At 38.6% G+C, this 17,980-nt stretch overlaps 1 protein-coding gene across 9 annotated transcripts in view; it reads left to right on the top strand.

Annotated features, from left to right (window-relative positions):
- Positions 1-17,980, top strand: part of ASB3 (ankyrin repeat and SOCS box containing 3) — a 192,842-nt gene that overhangs the window by 145,593 nt on the left and 29,269 nt on the right. For all 9 annotated transcript variants that reach the window (XM_031007892.3, XM_019021083.4, XM_019021081.4 and 6 more), the window contains 2 exons: positions 2,309-2,486; positions 4,474-4,671. In XM_031007892.3, coding sequence (XP_030863752.1) covers positions 2,309-2,486; positions 4,474-4,671 — 376 coding nt within the window. The remainder of the gene's footprint in view (positions 1-2,308; positions 2,487-4,473; positions 4,672-17,980) is intronic.

Below are 17,980 nucleotides of genomic sequence, written 5' to 3' on the forward strand. Positions count from 1 at the left end.
TGGGCAGCCAGGCAGAGGGGCTCCTCACTTTCCAGACTGGGCAGCCAGGCAGAGGGGCTCCTCACATCCCGGACGATGGGCGGCCAGGCGGAGACGCTCCTCACTTCCCAGACGGAGCGGCAGCCGGGCAGAGGCTGCAATCTCGGCACTTTGGGAGGCCAAGGCAGGCGGCTGGGAGGTGGTTGTAGCGGGCCGAGATCACGCCACTGCACTCCAGCCTGGGCATCATTGAGCACTGAGTTAACCAGACTCTGTCTGCAATCCCGGCACCTCGGGAGGCCGAGGCTGGCAGATCACTCGCGGTTAGGAGCTGGAGACCAGCCCGGCCAACGCAGCGAAACCCCGTCTCCACCAAAAAAATACGAAAACCAGTCAGGCGTGGCGGCGCGCGCCTGCAATCGCAGGCACTGGGCAGGCTGAGGCAGGAGAATCAGGCAGGGAGGTTGCAGTGAGCTGAGATGGCAGCAGTACCGTCCAGCTTCGGCTCGGCATCAGAGGGAGACCGTGGAAAGAGGGGAGAGGGAGAGGGAGAGGGAGAGGGAGAGGGAGAGGGAGAGGGAGAGGGAGAGGGAGAGGGAGAGGGAGAGGGAGAGGGAGAGGGAGAGGGAGAGGGAGAGGGAGAGGGAGAGGGAGAGGGAGAGGGAGAGGGAGAGGGAGAGGGAGAGGGAGAGGGAGAGGGAGAGGGAGAGGGAGAGGGAGAGGGAGAGGGAGAGGGAGAGGGAGAGGGAGAGGGAGAGGGAGAGGGAGAGGGAGAGGGAGAGGGAGAGGGAGAGGGAGAGGAGAGGGAGATTTTTTCTTTAGTGTTAACCTTCAACAGTCTGGTGACTGTATGCCATGGTGATGTTCACGTTCACAGAGAGTTCTCTGTATTGCCTCTATCTGGATGTCTTCCTCTCTGGCAAGATTAGGGAAATTTTCTTAAATTATGTCCTCAAATATGTTTTCCAGGTCATTTACTTTTTCTCCTTCTCTCTCAGGAATACCAATAATTCATAGATTTGGTTGCTTTACATTATCAAATATTTCTCAAAGCCTTTTTCATTAAAAATTTTTTATTTTTATTTTTATCTGACTGGGTTAGTTTGAAAGACTGATCTTCAAGCTCCAGAATTCTTCCTTCTGCTTGGTCTAGTCTATTAATAAAACTTACAGTTATATTTTGAAATTCCTTAAGTGAGTTTTTCAATTCCAGAAGCTCTGATTGATTCCTTTTTAAGATGTTTATCTTAAGATGCCTTCATTTCCTGAATTGCTTTAGAAGTTTCTTTGTGTTTATTTTCAACCTTGTCTGGATCTTGTTGAGCTTCCTTGCAATCCTTGCTTTGAATTCTTTATCTGTCATTTCTGAGTTTCCATTTGGGTCAGGAACCATTGCGGGAACACGACTGTGATCCTTCAGTGGTGTCACTACATTTAGATTTTTCACAAATCCAAAATTCTTGGGGTAGTTCCTTTTCATCTGGAGACATTCACACTTCTAATTTTTGTAATTATTTTCATGCAGGTGGGATTTTTTTCTTTTTCTTTCCTTCAGTATAATATTATTGTTTTTCCCTTTCACATTTATGATTTTAAATATCAATTCAGAAACCTGTTGAAAGAGACCCTTTTTCTCTGATTGTAGGCATTATTTATCATGCAGTGGTTATGAAGAAAGAGATGTAATAGAGATTATAGTCAATATTAGTTTTAAGGCGTGGCTCCCATATATGTCATATCTACTGATAATTTTTCATAAATCTTAGCCTGAATCAATTAGTGGCATAATTTAGATTTTATCTTTTTCAGCATTTATCAGAAATGTTATCCATGTTTGATAGTTTGCATTTTTTCTTTTTAAATGTTTACTTATTGGGCCCCAGAATGCTTGTTGGAGGAGGGATTGGAATGAAATGTATCCTTCATTGAATAGGATTTTTGTTTTAGCTTAAAAATGAATTCTAAGATATGAATCACTTGTTTTCTTGCTGACGTAGAGGCAAGACCTTTTTATTTTTGATAGAGACAGGGTCTTAGTATGTTGCCCAGGCTGGTCTCAAACATGTGGCCTCAAGCAATCCTCTGGCCATAGCTTCCTAAATTGCTGGGATTCTAGGCATGAGCTACCCTGTCAGTTTAGCGAAGACAATTTAAATGATTACCAAGAAGTTAGCAAAGTAAATATGTTTATATAACAACATCCAACATCCAGTCAAGAGGGAAAAACTTACCGTGCTACGAAACCCTTTAATGGTAGTTCCTTTGAAATTTGTGTTGATTTTTTTAAATATTAGGGTTATCTGTTAAATGTTTTATTTTGTACCCTTAGGTGCAAATGTCAATTGTCAAGCCTTGGACAAAGCTACACCCTTGTTCATTGCTGCTCAAGAGGGACACACAAAATGTGTGGAGCTTTTGCTCTCCAGTGGGGCAGATCCTGATCTTTACTGTAATGAGGACAGTTGGCAGTTACCTATTCATGCAGCTGCACAAATGGGCCATACAAAGTAAGTGTTAAAAACAGAAAATAAACATGGTCTCTTAATCAAAAGCTAATAAAGAATAAATCTGAGCTAGACCCTTCACCTCTAGGCAAAGTCTTTGATATTCTCTTCCCTACCAATCTGCTGGGTAAACAGATCTACCCCTAATCTGTCCTTCATGCTGTCTTTTGCTCCTACTAGTCCTGCACTTTCATATTGTGAGGCAGAATTGCTACAGACTGGGTAGGCTCAGGGACTTTCTCGGGGTGTTGACTCTTCCCATTGATTTCTCTAGTTATGGCTGTATCCACCGCCTCCTCCTCCCTAGTTTTATCCCAGGCATCTTTAAGCATCAATCTGATGAGGCCATCCATGTTACCTCTCTGACCCCAGAAAGCTTTTGAGTTTGTGATGCCTGTTGGAGTGTGTGCTAAGTAGTCCTCCCTGTCTTAAACCCTTTGACTGAACTTTTCTTGATCTAACCTCAAATTGGAGAGAGAGTAAATGGGGGTTCCAGGAATCTTAGAAGCTAGTAACTTGGTTATACCTGTGAGAATATGGCTACCTATCATAAATTGGCAGTCAATAATTTTTAGAAATATATGTGAGAATATGGCTACCTATCATAAATTGGCAGTCAATAATTTTTAGAAATATATGTTTAGAATCTTTAGAGCCATAATTCTATAATAGCACTTTTTATAGCTGCTGTTAGTATTATTTAATTTAAAAAGTAATAGTAAAATATTCATTACTTAATTTAGTTTGTTTACATAGTAGGAAAACAGATTCTGCAATTTGGTCATTATGCCACTAGGTGACACAATACTTTACTATTTCATTAATGATATTTGTAAGCATGTTTATGTCTTGTGGGAGAGTATAATTTTTCCCGCCTACTTAAAAAAATTAAACACATTTATTAAAGTTAAGAGACATTAGACTATTTTAACAAAATACTTAGATTTAAAAATTTGATATTTTCCCCAATTCTTGATCATTTATTTAAACATAAGTGTTAGATATTATACTCTGAACTTTAAATGATACCAAAACTCTTCTGGGCATTTGTTCTCAATTTTGAGAATTCTCATTGTCACTGATGATTTTCTTTATAGCCTACTTCAAAGGTAACCCCTTTTGTGAGTGTAAGTTCTACTTAAATGTTATCTTAGACATACATTACATGACGAAAAGTCACAAAGAGAAATATAATACTATGAAAATACTTCAGAGTAGCCCTGTCTGTCTTTTCCCAGAAAGAAGGAATTTCCTGGCTTTATCTGTACAGTTTTATTTTTAATTTTAGAAGGGTAGAATAGTCCTTTTTTCTTTCCAGTTGACTGCTAGAGGTAAGTTTACAAATAACCTAAGAACTTTTGTTTTAATTATTTTCTTAGAACTTTCTCTACCTAGGAGCCAGCTTCTTTATAAATCTGCCTCCATATTTAATGAGCTCACTTTTTTTTTCAGATAATAGAATATTTTAGCACATTATAATTTCTTCCTGATGAAAACATTAGTCTTAATTTCATGCCAATTATCATCTTTAAAAATTTTTACTAATTGGAAAAGAAAAACTAATTGGTACTTTAAGAAGGAAAATAGTGCATTTTCTTGATGCCAGTTTATACTTAGTAGAATGATGTTTTAAATAATGTATTAAACCCTAAAATATCTAACATAAAATTTGAATTTTGGGGGTTAAGGTGGTGCTAGTAAGGTAATAAAATTAAAAGAGCACCTTTTCTGTTTACATATAGGAACATTAATTAATTTTGTTTCAAATGTATTTAAAGACCTTTTTATTAAGCAATAATAAGTGTAACATTTTGGAGTAAATGTATAGCATGTAATAGTTTAATATTGTTGGTAGAAGGTACACCCTAGACAGAAATATTTCTTTAAATGAATCAATTGGTAATTCTGAAAAAAATCATGCTATAGAAATGTTGCCTACATTTATGCACATATACAAACACTAAATTCTCCTGAATTTGTATATTTGTAGAATCTTGGACTTGTTAATACCACTTACTAACCGGGCCTGTGACACTGGACTAAACAAAGTAAGCCCTGTTTACTCAGCAGTGTTTGGGGGACATGAAGATTGCCTAGAAATATTACTCCGGAATGGCTACAGCCCAGACGCCCAGGCGTGCCTTGTCTTTGGATTCAGTTCTCCTGTGTGCATGGCTTTCCAAAAGGAGTATGTATATTTGCTATGTTGTTATTTTTTATTCTTTTTTGCCGTATGGAGATGTGTTTTGAAGTGACTTTCTTTCACGATGAAACTTAGTATCTCTGTTAGTGCTAAATTGCTAGCTTGGGACACAAATAGGAAAAAAACTATGATGCTTCAGTCAAGCTGAAGCAGAAATGAGGTGATAATATCAGATTGTTTTCCTTCCTTCTTTGGATCTGGATTATATTTTTAGTGTAGCAATTTTAGGGAATACTTACAATTTAAGTAGATGCAGAAATTCGCTGATATTTTTGGTCTTCAAAACAATTCAAGAATTAAAAATGGGGCTTTATCAAGTAAGGCAGTGACTGCTTCAGGTCATTTACCATTTCAAATTTACAAGATATAAGCCTAAAAATAAAACTTTAGTTTTATAGATATTATTGTGTTTTTAATGTATTTGGTGGATAGCATTAAAAAAAATTTTTTTTTTTGAGACAGGGTCTCACTCTGTGGCCCAGGCTGGAGTGCAGTGGCACCGTCTGGACTCATTGCAACTTCTGCATCCCAGGCTCAGGTGATCCTCCCACCTCAGCCTCCAGAGTAGCTGGGTCTACAGGTGTACACCACCACTCCCAGCTAATGTTTTTATTTTTAGTACAGATGGGGTTTCTCCATGTTGCCCAGGCTGGTCTTGAACTCCTGGGCTCAAGCAGTTCACTTGCCTCGGCCTCCCAAAATGCTGGGATGACAGGCGTGAGCCACGATGCTTGGCTGTATATTATTTTTTGATATGAGTCTGAATAATTAAGTTTTTAAAAGCCCCCAAATTAATTATTTTTCTAATCTGTCATAATTCTATGAAATAGACTAAGTGAACAATTACTGCTGCCTTGTTAGTGTCTGGCCAGTAACTTTGTCTATAACACTCTTACAGTTTTAAAACACTAAGAATAAAGCTGTGTGTAAGAACAGCCATATTGAGTAATATCTGATCATCCAATAATGGAATAAGTTATGAAGATAGATGCTATTGTGTTTAATGACACAGAAGAGGTTGCAGGCATACCTCAAATTGTATTGGCCTTCTTGAATTCACTATTATGAATCTCTATTTAATTTGAGTAGTTATCAAGAAATAATTTACTAAGCTTTTCAGCCTTTACTGTCTCTTAACATTTGCCATGTAAAATTAGTAGTTCACTATAATTTGTTTCAAGTTTAAGCTTACACGTTTTAGTAGAGATAGGGTTTCACCAGCCTGGTCTCGAACTCCTGGCCTCAAGTGATCTGTCTGCCTCCAGCCTCCCAAAGTGATGGGATTATAGGTGTGAGCCACCCCATCCGGCCTCTTAAACTTATACATTTTAGTTTGAATATTTGGGTTTTGGTTAATCTGAGTATCTGGGGCCCACTTTATGTATAACTTTCATGATTTCATAGGATTTTCTTGTGTACCCCATTAAGTTTTGTCTTTTTAAACAGAAGAGCCATAATTGCTTTAGTTGACCTTCAGTGAGGTTGCACTGATGACTTTTAGTTGCCTTTCTCTATCCCAAATCTTAAGTCCATTACAGAACTGAACATTTCTTATTAGACCAGAATATAATGATTTTGGATTGCGTGCGCACGTGTGTGTGTGTGTGTGTGTGTGTGTGTGTGTGTGTGTTCAATATGATGATGGTCTTTTTTGGCCTTTATCTTATATTTTGGATGAACAATGTTTTTGGTCCTTCTGGTCACAGCAGCTAAGCTCATGCCTCATCACCTTATAAGTGTAGTTTGAATTAAGCCATATAACGTAGTACCCCTGTTAACTCTGAAACACCTTAAAATTAATGATATTCCTTGGGAGCTGGGCAGTATGTTTCATGCCATCTGTAGATTCAGATAAATGAAATTAGGTGGAAAAGATCTTAAATAGGTTTTTGGATTTTCCAAGATTAGTTGAAATTTTAGGGGGCAGACCCTTTTTTCTCCTTTGATTTCTGCAAAATCAGTCAATAACACTAATTGACCATTTTGTTATGTAGAGAGCACTAAATAGATCCTGTTAAACTTACTGAGGAAGCTGAAACATAGACACGATCCTTTGGGAATTTAAAACCTAATGGGAAAAACAGTATTTAGCGGCGTTTACTTCACCATCTTCTGCTATCTTTGGCAAAGAAGCATTTTTAATGTATTTTTTTATAGAGACTCATAGAAGGGAAGGTTCCTGTTCTTTTCTGCTGTGTCTGGGATAACTGCAAATATGAGCTATTATCTCATTCTTGAATAGTGATATAAATTATTTTTTTCTTTTCCTTTCATGAGTACTCCAAAGTTGTATTTTTAAGGAACTCCACGGTTTGGTTTGTTTTTTATGTCTCAGTTACTCTGTAGAATTTTTTTCTGTGTAAACTTCAGTGATGCTAAGAAGTTCTTAACATGCAGTGGAGTAATTCCACTACAGCCTCTCTCTTTCTCTCTAATGACTACAAAAAACTGTGGTCAAAATTCAAAAATAAACTACCTGAGGACTCTCAAAGGAACAAAAGCAGGTAGATTATGAAAGAGAGTGGTAACTTGGTGAAGTGACCCACATGAAAACGAATTTTCCCATTTCTTTTTCCTTTTTTTTTTTTTTTTTTTTTTGAGACTGTCTCGCTGTGTTGCCCAGACTGGAGTACAGTGGCGTGATCTGGGCTCACTGCAACCTCCATCTCCCGGGTTCAAGTGATTCTCCTGTCTCAGCCACCCAAGTAGCTGGGATTGTAGGCATGTGCCACCATGCTCAGCTACTTTTTATATTTTGAAAGAGATGGGATTTCACCATGTTGGCCAGGCTGGTCTCAAACTTCTGACCTCAAGTGATCTGCCTGCTTCGGACTCCCAAAGTGCTGGCATGAGTCACCGCGCCTGGCCTCCTTTTTCTTCTGCTGCGTTGCCCTGAGGGCCAACCCTGATCTGGAGCTGAGTAGCACCAGTGGCACCAGCAGCTAATATCAGTCAGTAACATTAATTGATCAGTTGTTTAATATAGAGAGCACTAAATAGATCCTATTAAACTTACTGAGGAAGCTGAAACATAGACACAATAGAAAGCCTGTTTTTCTGGTTAGAGGAATCAGGTAAATGGAACCCTGTGGGCCGGAGAATGGTAGGGAATCTTGGAGAAGAGAGAGCTTGAAGAAGCGGATACCCTAATTCTGCATATGAATTTGCATATTCCTGACTTACCCCAAGCTTTAAATGCGCAAGACAGACCCAAATTGTTTTTTATTTTGTTTTGTTTTTGAGACAGGATCTCGTTCTGTTGCCCAGGACAGAGTGCAGTGATATGATCATGACTCACTGCAGCCTCGACTTTCCTGGGCTCAGGTAATTATCCTGCCTCAGCCTCTTGAGTAGCTGGGACTACGGTTGTGCACCACCATGCCTGGATTTTTTTTTTTTTTTTTGTATTTTTTGTAGAGACAGGGTTTGCCGTGTTGCCTAGGCTGGTCTTGAACTCCGAGCTCAAGTGATCTGCCTGCCTTGGCCTCTCAAAGTGCTGGGATTACAGGCGTGAGCCACAGCACCCAGCCAACCCAAAATGTTGAAAGTAAGATTTGAACTATCATCAGAGTCTCAGGCTAGACCCTGAGTGGCACATTCATGGGTCCAAGCTTAAAGCAGGAAAGTCAAGGCTTTTGAGAACTGAACTGACGTTGGAACCACTGTATAAGGTAAAACAGAAATTGCAGTTTGAACCTAACTAGGTTATATGCTTGCTGAAATAAACAAACCAAAAAGCTAGTGTTCTTCAAAGGATTATAACAAGACCCAGGACTCAGAATTTATACAGCATAACATTCACAATGCCCAGGAGACAACCTAAAATTATTTGACATATGAAGAACTGATAAAACATTACTAAATCTCATGGGAAAAAGCAATTAATAGATGCCAGTCCTGAGATGGTCCAGATATTAGAAATATCAGATAATTGAAAGCAGCTTTTATAATGGTGCTTCATGAGGCTAACACACTGGAAAAAATGAAAAGGTAGAAATTCTCAGCTGAGAAGTAGAAACTATAAAAAAGACTAAAAAATACAATAATCTGCAATGAAAAATTTACTACATGGACTCCATAGCCAAATGAAAGATATAGGAAAGAGTAAATTAACTTGAAAGTAAACCATTAGAAATTATTAACAAAGGGGGAAGACATGCTGTCTGGCAGCTGGAGTGTGCAGACTGGCCTGGCACAGCCATGCAGCTTCTGGAGTTTCTGTTGGTTAGAGATTCAGGAGTAGCTTGGTGGGCAGTTCAGGCTTGGAGGTTTCTCTTATAGTTGCATTAAATATCAGATGAAGCTACAGTCATTAGCAAGCTTGACAGGAGCCAGAGGATCAACTTCCACAGAGGCTCACTGACATGGATCACTCATATGGCTGGGTGTTGGCAGGAAACCTCGGTTTCTCTCTATAAAAGCCTCTCCACAGGACAGCTGCAGTATCCTCATGGCATGGTAGCTGATTCCCTCAGAGGAAGAGGTCTAAGAGAGAACAAGATAGACGTCATAGTGACCTGGTTCATTGAAATTATGGCTGTCACCTCCACAGATCACATACACAAGCCCTGATTCAATATGGAAAGACTGTACAAAAGCACAAATAGGAGGAGGAGAGGATGATTGGGGGCCATCTTGGAGGCTAGCTGTCTCACACATTATCTCTGAAATTGCTGTTTTTTAATTTTGAAATTTTCAAACATATGTAAACGTAAAGAAATTGGTACAGTGAACTCCCATAGACCCATCATTCATATTCAGTAATGATCAAGGAAATGCCATCATTTTATTTTGTACAAATATCCCTGAGAAACATGCTCTTTCCACCTCCAGCCTTCATCTAAACATCTTATACTAACTTTCTTTAGATTTCAGTGTTCCAGGCTCTCTCCTTCTCTCCTCTTTCTGGTATGTTTATGGGGTAGAGGCAAGACCAATACAAAGAAAGAAGGCCCTTTATGCTGGGCATCTAGGCTTTTTCAGACATCCTCTGAAACCTAGGCAGAGTCTCCCAAACCTCAGCTCTTACATTCTGTGCACCCACAGGGTTAACACCATGACCATGTGGAAGCCACCATTGTGACTTGTACCCTCTGAAGCAGTGGCCTGAGCTGTACCTGGGCCCCTTTGAGCCATGGCAGGAGTGACTAGGATGCAGGGACTAGTGTCCCAAGGCTGTGGAGGGCAGTGGGGCACTGGGCCTGGCCCATGAAACCATTCAGTCCTCCTAGGCCTCTGGGCCTGTGATGGGTGAGGCTGCTGGGAAAGTCTCTGAAATGCCTTTGAGGCCTTCCACCACCCCCTGGTGGTTTTGGCTATTAGCACTTGCCTCCTTTTTACTTAATGCAAATTTCTGAAGTCTGCTTGAATTCCTTCCCTGAAAATAGGCTTTTCTTTTCTACCATTTGCCAGGCTGCAAATTTTCCAAACTGTTATACTCTGCTTCTCCTTTAAATGTAAGTTCCAACGTTAGGTCATGTCTTTGCTCATGCATATGAGCATAGGTTCTTACAAGCAGACGGGCTGCTTTGCTGCTTAGAAGTTTCTTCCACCAGGTACCCTAAATCATCACTCTCAAGTTCAAAGTTCTACAGATCCCCAGAGCAGGGGCACAGTGCATTCAGGTTCTTTGCTAAGGCATAACAAAAGTGACCTTTGCTCTAGTTCCCAGTAAATTCTGCTTTTCTATCTGAGACCTTGTCAGCCCAGCCTTTACTTTTATTCACTATCAGCACTTTGGTGACAACCATTTAACCAGTCTTCAGGGAGTTCCAAACTTTCCCTCATCTTTCTGTCTTCTTCAGAGCCCTCCAAACTCTTCCACTCTCTGCCCATTACCAAGTTCCGAAGTTGCTTCCACATTTTTAGGTATCTTTATAGCAATGCCCCACTCTTCAGTCCCAATTTTCTGTATTAGTTCGTTCTTGCATTGCTATAAAGAAATACCTGAGACTGGGTAATTTATAAAGAAAAAGGTTTAATTGGCCCATAGTTCCACAGGTTGTACAGGAACCATGATGTTGGTGTCTGCTCAGCTTTTGGAGACACTTCAGGAAACATAATCATGGCAGAAGGCGAAGTGAGAGCAGGCTGCTTCTTACATGGCAGGAGCAGGAGCAAGAGAGTGAGTGTGGGAGGTGCCACACACTTTTAAACAACTAGATCTCACAAGAACTCCCTACTGTGAGGACACTACGGAGGGGGATGGTGCTAAACCATTTATGAGAAACCCATCCCCATGATCCAGTCACCTCCCACCAAGCCCCACCTTCAACACTGGGGATTACAATTCATCATGAGATTTGGGTGGGGACACAGATCCAAACCACGTCAGTAGATCTAGGGTGGGGACTGATATTCTGCATTTCTTTCTTTTTCTTTTCTTTTCTTTCTTTCTTTCTTTTTTTTTTTTTTTTTTTTTTTTTTTTGAGACAGAGTCTGACTCTATCACCCAGGCTGGAGGGCAGTGACACCATCTCAGCTCACTGCAACCACCACCTTCCGAGTTTACGCAATTCTCGTGTGTCAGCCTCCTGAATAGCTGGGATTACAGGTATGTGACACCATACCCGGCTAATTTTTGTATTTTTAGTAGAGATGGGGTTTCACCATGTTGGCCAAGCTGGTCTATAACTCGTAAGCTCAAGTGATCTGCCCCCCTTCACCTCCCAAAAGTGTTGGGATTACAGGCGTGAGCCACTGTGTCCGGCATACTCTGCATTTCTTTCTTTTTTTTTTTTTTTGAGATGGAGTCTCGCTCTGTCACCCAGGCTGGAGTGCAGTGGTGCAATCTCAGCTCACTGCAAGCTCTGCCTCCTGGGTTCATGCCGTTCTCCACCTCAGCCTCCCGAGTAGCTGGGACTACAGGTGCCCGCCATCACGCCCAGATAATTTTGTTTTTGTATTTTTAGTAGAGATGGGGTTTCACCATGTTAGCTAGGATGGTCTCCAACTCCTGAGCTCCAGTGATCTGCCCGCCTCAGCCTCCCAAAAGTGCTGGGATTACAGGCGTGAACCACCGCACCTGGCCCATATTCTGCATTTCTAACAAGCTAACCAAATGGTGCCAATGCTGCTGATCCACAGACCACACTGTGAGTAGCAAGAGTCTAGAGCTGTGCTGCCCAAATTGGTAGCCACCAGCCACATGTGGCTATTTAAATTAATGAAAATTAAGTGGCGTTATAAATTACTTCTTCAGTTTCCCTAGCCACCCTTCAAATGCTCAAGAGTCATGTGTGGCTAGCTACCCTACCGAATAGCACATCATCACAGAAAAGTCTGCTGCATGGCAGTGGTATAGAGAATTGACTCATAGTAACTCTCCGACAGCTGATTTTTAGACCAGAACAATTATTTATTCACAGCAAAAGAAGACCTGGGCAGGGTAAACAGCAACAGGTTACTTATAGTATTTATTTCCTCTTTCTGGAATGGACAACCCAGTGTTCCTAAAGACAATATGGAAGGTTGTTTTGTTAGCTCAACACTTGAGCAAAAGAGGTTGGATATGTTTACCAGATTGTGAGAATGGATGAATTGCTTTTCTTCACACTAGAAGTATATTTCTCTTAGTAACTAGTATTGGGCATAAGAATCAGGGCCAAGAATGCTGGGGGAAGACTTCCTATTAAGAAACTGCCTTTTGGCTGGGTGCGGTGGCTCAAGCCTATAATCCCAGCACTTTGGGAGGGCAAGGCGGGCGGATCACGAGTTCAGGAGATTGAGACCATCCTGGCTAACATGCTGAAACCCCGTCTCTACTAAAAATACAAAAAATTAGTCAGGCGTGGCAGCACGTGCCTGTAGTCCCAACTACTCGGGAGGCCGAAGCGGTAGAATGGCGTGAACCGGGGAGGCAGAGCTTGCAGTGAGCCATGATCACGCCACTGCACTCCACTCCAGCCTGGGCAACATAGCAGACTAAAAAAAAAAAAAAAGAAGCTGCCTTTTGACTCCTTTTTAAAGACATAATATTTTGTCTGTTTACATACCTGCTTCTTCATTAGAATGTAAGCTCCTTGAGAGCAGGGATTTGCCCTTGATCTAACTCCTATTAGGCGTTAAAAATATATTTGTGAATTAATGAATCAATAATTATATCAGATTAGCATATTTATTATATGTTAGTCTTCCTCAATGTCTTGTGGAGGGATAAGGATGGAGCATGATTCTTGGGCTTGGATGAGTCACAGATGTATAGTGGCTGTGTGACTTTGGGTATTTCACTTCATTCTGCTAAATCTCATTCCATTATCTTTAAAATAGGGATAGTAATAACACCTAAGCTTGCTTTAGAAAATTATTTTGAGGATCAAATGAGCTAACAGTTGTGAAAATGCTTTGTAATTTATAATTATTGTCTTAAAAAAACCCTAGTTTTTTGGGTGAGAGAGTCTTTGGTCTCAATGTCAATATACATACAGATCACCTTGCACAGGTGTCTGCCTTGTTCTTGCATTCTAGGGTATTGCCTGTTTGGAACATCTACTCATATTTTCAAACTGTCCCTCTCTGGGCAACTAGCTTTTGTAATTTACAAATATTTACAAATGTTTAACAAATTTAAAAGTTAAAAACAAATTTAAAGAAATTATCCACACAGAAGTACAGAAGAGAAAAAAGATGGAAGAAAAAAACAAGAGCGTCAGGGAACGAAGGGACAGTATCAACAGGTCTAACATTCATGTCATTAAAATCCAGAAGGAGAGGAGATTGGGTACAGAAAAAATAAGTAAATTAATAATTGCCAAAAACTTCCTATTATTGGATAAAGATATAAATTTACAGATTTAAGAGGCCTGTTAAACCCAAACAGGATAAACTCACAGAAAGGCATGGTCAGAAAAATCAAACTGCTATAAACCAAATGTAAGGGAGACCTAGTCTCTCCCCGGATCAAAGAAGAAAAAGAAAAAGAAAAGTAAAGGTGAGGCACTATGGTGTGCAGTAGTCCTTGGTGACAGACATGAGTTAACAAACTTCATTTTTTTTTTTGTTTTTTTGTTTTTTTGTTGTTTTTTGCATCTCTTAGAAATTTTGCTCTTTGAAGTGGCCATGTGAGCATAATTACAATTTGTTTTTGTGCTATCGAAAGGGCATATGAGCGATTTTCTTTCATGTGAGACTTGTAATTGAACCAATATATTCTTAGGTAGATTTTCAGTAAGTAGTCATTGGAAAATGCTATATTTTTAGCCTTTAAAAATAAAGTCAAAACTTCAAAATATCTGTTTTAGGAGGGTGTATTCTCTTAGTCTTTTTATTTTTCATTCTAGAATTGGGCAACACCTTATTCTATAAAATAGAACATAGCAAACTTTAAGGTCAAAGAGACATAGAATTTGATTGTGGGAATTTTGTCAAAAATATCAAGGTTCAAAAAACTTTACCAAAGTAGGATCACAGGTCAATGTGAAATAATAGTCACTTATCTCATCTAGAGTGATAATTAAATGGCTTCAAAAGGCAAATGCAGAAAGTTATATAGTTGTAGAAAAACCTGAGTTCTTTATTAGAGAGTTTTCATAAGTGATCAGATGGAAAAAAGACAACATGAAGCACAGGGAATCATCTTGATAAAATGCAGAATCTTTGTTTTTTTAGACCAGTTACTTAATAGGTAAAGGAAAACCTTTCGTTATTTCCAAGAAAACTAAATACCACATTTTTATTATCTAATGTCTGGCTGGTTGCTTATACATTTACTGTATATGTAATATGAGACTTATTCATTTTGAGTTTCTGTATGAAGCTTTGCCAATTAAGCAAGAAAATGATCATTTTCCCAGTAGGTTTTGCTTTAGTATGTCAAGAGGGTCATATAACCAGTGTCTGAGGGAAAAAAATTGAAGCTGCAAAATATGTTTTTGGTTATTTCTTTTGATAAGTAAGCATCTTAAAATTTGGATTGCCTACAATCACATGACAAATTAAATTAATTACAGTCACCAATTATAAAGCAAGGACAATTGAATATAATCTTAATTTTAAAATAGCTATCATATGTTATTTTTTCCCTTTTTTTTTTTTTTTTTGAGACAGTCTCTCGCTCTGTGGCCCAGGCTGGAGTGCAGTGGCGTGATCTTGGCTCACTGCAACCTCTGCCTTCTGGGTTGTGGCATTTCTCATGCCTCAGCCTCCTGACTAGCTGGGATTACAGGCATATGCCACCATGCCTGGCTAATTTTTGTATTTTTAGTAGAGATGGAGTTTTGCCATGTTGGTCAGGCTGGTCTCAAACTCCTGGCTTTAAGTGATCTGTCCGCCTTGGCGTTTTGGTGTGGGATTACAGGTGTGAGCCACCACGCCTAGCCCTTCTTACTTTTCTTAATGAGTGATACACGAATTTCCTATATCACTTTTACCAGTTATAAGAATTCAAATTTGGTCACAATACTGGTACCAGGTAACTTAGAAGACTCAATTTTCCAAAATTAATTATTTGATATTCTAATTTTTAGGGATTTGGTAATAGATAGTAAGTTTAATGGTATAAATTTAAAAATTTTATTTTTATAGCATCAATGTGTTATGATAGTGTTAATTTGGTATGATTGTTGTAATTAACACCTATCCGACTTCAGGTGTTAATGGCTAAAAGACTTCCCCTTTCTCATTTGTATATTTTGTAGTACTTCTCTGAAATCTATTAATTTACTATTTGTGGACTTTCTTGCACTATTGACCTGTTGTAGTCTAATAAACTTTTATCTACTTTTATAAATAGTACAATTAACACCAAAAGGTGATGAAAATGATAAATAACAGCTTTGGGTTTTCTTTATTATCGTTGTTATTGTGGTTTTGAGATAGAATTTCACTCTGTTGCCCAGGCTGGAGTGCAGTAGTGCAATCATTGCTCACTGCTGCCTCAAACTTATGAGGTCAAGTGATCCTCCTGCCTTGGCCTCCTAAGGTGCCCCAGGTTTTAAGTTTTCTCTTCCTTATTATTTTTTCAGCTAATTCAACTTTTAAGCGCAGTATCAGTGTTCTGAAACATTTTTGATAGGTATTCTTTGTGAGAATGACACTTACCTCCTTTCACCACTCCCAGGGATGATGGAAAGGTGTCTCCTCCACTACTGTACAGATCCTGCAACAAAAGCAGTTTTTGTCCTTTGGAGCTAAAAAGTTAGCAGCTATATTGATATGAAGCCAGTCTTTCAAGAATAATTGAGTAATCCATCTCGAATGAGGAAATATAAGAAAAAGATTCCTCCAAATGGAATGGGAAAGGAAGAGGGAAGTTGAGAAGTTTTAGGACTGTTTGAGCAAATGTGAATGCATTTTATATATGGCCACAGAAGTAGATTGTGGCTTAGCTCACCTGGTTTTGTCTGTTTTTCTAGTTGATAGTAATCATTGTTATTACATTGGTTTCATAGAATTAATTGTGTCCATTCTAGCCACCATATCGTGTGGGCACATCTGACAAAACTGAATGTCTTCATCTTGTTTTCAGCTAATGGTCGAAAGCCATTCAGTAAAACTCACTATTTGGCCTGTTATAATTCACCTAATAAGTTGGTTGGATATTTTGTTTGCTAATTGAACATAAAATGCTGAAGATATTTGCCCATTTCTATTTGTTTAAAATAAATTTTGTTTTCATGTTGAATTTTCTCTTACTGTGCTTCTTTTATGTGTGAGCACTGTTTTTCTGCATAGTTTTGAACTTCAAGGAGCAGAGTGGTAGAAAATGTGCAAACCCCCAAAATAAGGTCTAGACATTGGATTTTAATTTTTAAATCTCTCCTCTCAGTATCTGATGTTGTTCACTTTTTATATAATGTACAGTCCCTCTATGTCACAATTAATTCTTGATATTTATGTTAAACAAGATAGACTTTTATTTAAATCTCGAGTACTTGAAGAGTTTTCTCAATTTGATATTAGGGCTACAGAGAGAATTTGTTCAAGTGTTAAGAGAAATACATACTAATTTATATTTTAACCAGAGGTTATCCATGCTCAAGGATTTGTTGTGTGCTTAGTGACATGTAATAATCAAGGTCATATAGAACCCTGAAGTTGAAGTTGCTTGTGTTTCTGTAGTGTGCACATGTATTTGAGACCCTCTTTAATAACCTTCCCAGAAGCTCAGGGCATGCTGACAAAACTCTATGCTTCTCCAGTTTATTTAGTGTTTATTTGATTCTTCAAATAAATGGTAGTTTTTTTGGGAAATGGTCTATATTGTAGCACTGTGCAGTTTTATAAGCCTTTTGGGATTTACTCTTGCCCCTTCTAATACAAGGCAATGTGAATAATTGGAAGAGGTTTAGAGTTGATTTTCTAAAGTGTGTTTTGGTAGAATACTAATTCTGTAGGTTGTTAATAGATATTATATGGGATTAAAGGGGTTGTATTGTTAAATAAGTTTGGGAAGTACAGGATTAAATAATATTGAATATGTTTCTTTTGTAGAGGGCTTTTGAGAATTTTTCTTATTGTAGTGTGCTTTGTGAATTCCTAAAAGAGGAATGGATCTACAAAGATTTGAAAAGTCCAGAAACATAGGATAAAACTTATATTTAAGTATATATACCATTGTTCTTGTGTTTACAGAATTTTGGGCATTTTATACTTTTGTTTGCTTTTTTCAGATTAATGATTGGACCCATTGTTAATTTTAAAGGTACTTCTTCTGAAAAGTATCTGAAAGTTGAATAAAAACATTGAGCATATATTTGGAAATGTAACTAACACATTGTTTAAAAATACATTCATCCTATCTTTCTCAGGCTCACTGTATACTGTATAAGGTTTCTCAGGTTTTTCACTGGAGAGTATTTTTCATATGGATCATTTTCAGGAACTAAAGTTCCGTGTAACCTACTTTGGAAAACATAGATCTGGCTCTAAAATATTCTTCTATTTGACTATATCATGAAGTGTTCAGTTTTCATAATAGTTAGAGAAGAGATATTGCAGAAATTTGCTGTGTCATATTGACTGTTAGATTTTGGTTTGATATCATTATCCCAGTTCTGCCAATTACTAGCTCTGTGACTCAGCTTCAGTTTTTGCATCTACAATGGAGATAATAATAGAAGTTAATTAATTTTAAGATGTAGTATTGTAAATTAAATTTGTGTTAATTAAAAAAGTTTTTAAATTTTTTTTAATACCATTATAAATGTAAGGCCAGTCACGGTGGCATACCTTTTGGGAGACCAAAGCGGGAGGATTGATTGAGGCCAGGAATTTGAGACCAGCCTGGGCAACATAGTGAGACTCTGTCTCTACAAAAAAATTTGAAAATTAGCCAGGCATGGTGGCATGTAGCTGT

Source organism: Gorilla gorilla, chromosome 12 (genome assembly GCF_029281585.2).
Source record: "Gorilla gorilla gorilla isolate KB3781 chromosome 12, NHGRI_mGorGor1-v2.1_pri, whole genome shotgun sequence".
Classification (NCBI taxonomy): Eukaryota; Metazoa; Chordata; class Mammalia; order Primates; family Hominidae; genus Gorilla; species Gorilla gorilla.